This window comes from Benincasa hispida, chromosome 5 (genome assembly GCF_009727055.1).
Source record: "Benincasa hispida cultivar B227 chromosome 5, ASM972705v1, whole genome shotgun sequence".
Taxonomy (NCBI): domain Eukaryota; kingdom Viridiplantae; phylum Streptophyta; class Magnoliopsida; order Cucurbitales; family Cucurbitaceae; genus Benincasa; species Benincasa hispida.
The window spans coordinates 31,094,001-31,098,079 of record NC_052353.1 but is presented as its reverse complement, the minus strand read 5'-3'; the positions used below and the strand labels follow the sequence as shown (position 1 = coordinate 31,098,079).

Here is a 4,079-nt window from a genome sequence, read left to right as displayed (position 1 = left end):
CAACGCCATTCGAGCTGATGTGCGATGCAAGCGGATATACGATGCGGGCAGTCTTAGCACAAAAAGTAAAGACAATGTTCCACCCCATTGCATATGCAAGCAGAAGATTGAACTCCATGCAGGCGAACTACACCACCACCAAGAAGGAGCTTTTGGCGGTAATTTTTGTGATTGAAAAATTTAGACCTTACTTATTGGGATCAAAAGTTGTAGTCCACACCGACCACTTGGTGATAAGATATTTAATGACCAAAATAGATAGGAAGCCGAGACTAATCTGATGGAGATAATCAACCGTAAAGGAACAGAGAACCAGGTCACTGACCATTTATCGAGGTTAAAGAATCCAGAAGTGGATCACATCCAGCCAGAGGTGAAGAATCCTTCCCAGACGAGCAGTTGCTTATGGTTGAAGAACTACCCTGGTATGCAGATATTGTCAACTTCTTGGTCTGCAAACAATTTCCAGAAAATTACACATCCCATCAAAAGAAGTGGCTTATTCATGAATTCAAATTCTACTACTGGGACAAGCCAAATCTTTGCAAAAGAGAACCAGACCAGATATTGAGACTCTGTGTTCCAGAGACTGTTTTTCAGTGCATACTTTTTCAATGTCATGAATCACCCTATGGAGGGCATTTCGAGGGATAGCGCACAACGGAAAATTTTTTGCAAAGCGGGATTACTGGCCAACTTTGTTTAAGGATGCATGAGAATATTTGATGAAATGCGATAAGTTCCAACACACTGGAAACATTTGAGAAAAAAATGTGATGCCAATGAATAACATATTGGAAGTGGAACTATTCGACGACTGGGGTATAGATTTCATGGGACCATCTCCATCGTCAAATGGGTATAAATACATTCTGTTGGCCGTCGACTATGTTTCCAAATGGATTGAAGCAGTTTCATGCATTGCAAACGATGTGGCGACAGTCTCCAAGTTCTTACAGAGAAACAACTTCACTCATTTTGGCACTCCACATGCCATAATAAGTGACGAAGGGACCCACTTTGTGAATCGTATCATTAACAAACTACTGATCAAATACAATGTCCACCATAAGATCACCACCGCATATCACCCCCAAACAATCAGACAAGTTGAGGTTTCTAACAGAGAAATCAAGTCGATTTTATAAAAGGTGGTGAATCCATCGCAGAAGGATTGGGCCATGAAGCTTGACAATGCCTTGTGAGCATATAGGACTGCTTATAAGACACCCATAGGCATGTCACCATATGCGTTGGTGTTTGGAAAGGCTTGTCATTTGCCACTGGAACTAGAGTATAAGGCAATGTGGGCAGTTAAGAAGCTTAACTTTGATCATAAGGTCATAGGGGAAGAGAGAAAACTTCAGTTACTCCAGCCGGATGAATGGAGACTACAGGTGATAACTTGTAGAAATACAAGTTATTTATATTGTTTTATTTAGATTATACAGTAAAAAGAAGAAAAATTTGAGTCGACCGTATAGAAATTGGCTTAGAAATGCAAAAATTGTAAAATGTCGTAAGCACACCCGCTAACCCCATTGCGATGGCAAAATGGAATGTCCAAGTCTTTGTTTTGCACAAAACAAGTCACTGCATGCGATAATCGCTCGAGAACAAAAATGAACAATTCATTCACATTGCATGCGACAATCGATCAAGAACGAAAAAGAACAAAGGAATTGCAACACATGCGATGATCGATCATGGACTTAAACGATCAGCACATTTCCACCACATGCGGTAATCGATAAAAGATCAAAACAATTACACTGCATGCGACGATCGATCGAAGATGTAAAGGGCAACGCATTCGCAGAACTTCTGACACTATACAACTTTTATGCTGTATGAATCTGACAAATTGAATGTGGAGCAGAGCGGACGTTTCTACTATGCCATGGCAGGAATTATCAGTTCTTCAATAGCCTAACAAGTTGGCGATACACGATTAAGAATAAATGACGAAAACTTGAGTCATAGCGCATCATCATAATTTTTATCATTACAATAGGCATATGAAAATGCCAAAATTTACAAAGAACGCACGAATCGATGGCATGTCAAGCGTCTGTGTGAGAAAAGTCTCCAGGCGGGTCAGAAGGTATTGATATTCAATTCTAGGTTGCGACTTTTTTCGGGAAAACTGAAATCGCGTTGGTCCGAACCATTCATAATTAAAGAAGTATTTCCGTATGGAGTGGTAGAATTGACAAACGAAGATGGGACCAACGCATTTAAGGTAAATGGACAAAGAGTGAAGATGTATCGTGGAGGAGATTTCCAACGTGAGAAAACCTCTATAGACTTGGGGAAGCAAGAATGAAGAAGAAACATATAGTCCCTGCATTAATAAGCGACACACATTCATCAGGGACGAAATTTATCCTTTTTTAGTATCCTTTTTTGTTTTTCGTCATGAATCTATCTTGATTTTTTCATGGTTACTACTCTTTATAATTGCCAACTCTTTCTTTCATACTATTTATCTTCTTGATATTTATCACACTGGTCGTAGTAAACGATTACGATGGAGCAATGAGATAACCTCAAAACACGCGACCGGTTCGATCAACCCATCGCAATCAAAGAATCAGCCCACCATAGGAAAGGATGTGATCAAAGTGATGCGGGCGGAAAAATTAAATTTGGGCGTTGTATCCTTCCTGCCTTTGTCTTATTATAATTTTTTTTTTTTTTGCACTTCTAAAATCTCAATTTACTATTGCTGAATTCTACTATTGCATCCTCTTTCATTTGACTCAATCCTGAAATTTTTATTGCTTTATTTGGTCACTGCATTCACCCCTTGCCCATTATGACTTAAATGATCAAATTTATGCCTTTTTTTTTACCGCATGTACTAGAGTCTGATTTTCAGTTTTTAGGACAATCAATTCATGAAACGTTTCTAAAATTTAGCGGTCTAGCAGCTTCCGTTTAAAACTATTTTTTTGAAATTTCCTAAGACCATTGCATGAATCATTTCGTCTTTCAGCAATGAGGACAATTCCGTGTGTTAAATTTAGGGGTGCTAGTAATTTTATTTTCAACCTTGTCATTTTTAGAAATTTCGATTTAAAAAAAAAAAACAGAGAGAGAGAAAAAATTATATAACGTTGAGATCGGATCCTACTCCTAGTTGGATGTCCGCATGACACATGTGGGGGCAAGCCAAAACGAAAGTGGGAATCGTGATCAATGCAGAAACCAAGTGATCGCAACTCCGCTGCCAAATAAATAGATGGGCATGAGTTTTGACTGAGAAAGAGTGCCTTGTTCGTAGTAGGATGTTTGCATGACACCCGTGGGGGCAAGCCAAAATGAAGGTGATGCTTGATTTTATGAAGTATATTGTTGTATTTACTTGTGTTATTATATATAATTTCTTAAAATTATGCATGATATGCGATGGTGAAATTGCGTTAAGCACTCAAGTTTCCTCAGCAGAATCCAAGTGTTAACTCCACCGAGTTTCCTGGTAAGTCCAGGGTCAAACTCAGGGACTTGTGAAAATAGGTTGTGTTGGTAATTTTTAGGAAAACAGTAACCAAATAAATAAATTGTTGTTGAGGTTTTGTTGCAATGATAAAGAAAATAACAATTGTGGCAGAGTTTGAAAAGAGTTGGTAAACGGAAGATACAATGAGTATGTGGTGAACGGGTTGAGAAGGGTTTCGGCTAACACGTCCTAGGATGCGTTTATGCTTTGCAATCATGCAACATGCATACAATAGTAAACCATCTCTCGATGAGAATGCTACGGCTTCTAATGCTAGAACGCATGAGATATATGCGATAAGTCTATAGGACCTATACATATGCCTCTATTCTTATTTATACGATGACAGAATAATACACACATAAATAAGGCGACCATATAATATCACTTCTATCTCTAAGATGCATGCGATGCAGGTTGGCAAACAGAGCTTATCTCTAAGTCCCTATCTCTTGTTTATGTAGTTCTAATCTTACTCTTTCGAGTCTAGATTCTAACCTAGCTCTCTCGAGTCTTAGGTTCTTTCTTCAGACTCTCCCTCGAGTAGCTCTAAAGGGGTATTTGGCATAGCATAACA

At 38.7% G+C, this 4,079-nt stretch overlaps 1 protein-coding gene across 1 annotated transcript; it reads left to right on the top strand.

The window, feature by feature from the left end:
• The first annotated feature begins 782 nt into the window (after window positions 1-782).
• Window positions 783-2,326, top strand: LOC120077295. The gene is made up of 3 exons (XM_039031183.1): window positions 783-1,135; window positions 1,214-1,397; window positions 2,015-2,326. Exons 1-3 carry the CDS (start codon window positions 783-785, stop codon window positions 2,324-2,326), a joined length of 849 nt encoding a protein of 282 aa, XP_038887111.1.
• The last annotated feature ends 1,753 nt before the right edge of the window (window positions 2,327-4,079 follow it).

Coding starts and splice junctions, on each gene's coding strand:
- LOC120077295 (XM_039031183.1), top strand. CDS start 783: ATGAATAACATATTGGAAGTGGAACTATTCGACGACTGGGGTATAGAT. Junction 1,136..1,213: donor GTTTCTAACAGAGAAATCAA/GTCGATTTTATA, acceptor GTGAGCATATAG/GACTGCTTATAAGACACCCA. Junction 1,398..2,014: donor CGGATGAATGGAGACTACAG/GTGATAACTTGT, acceptor TCATTACAATAG/GCATATGAAAATGCCAAAAT.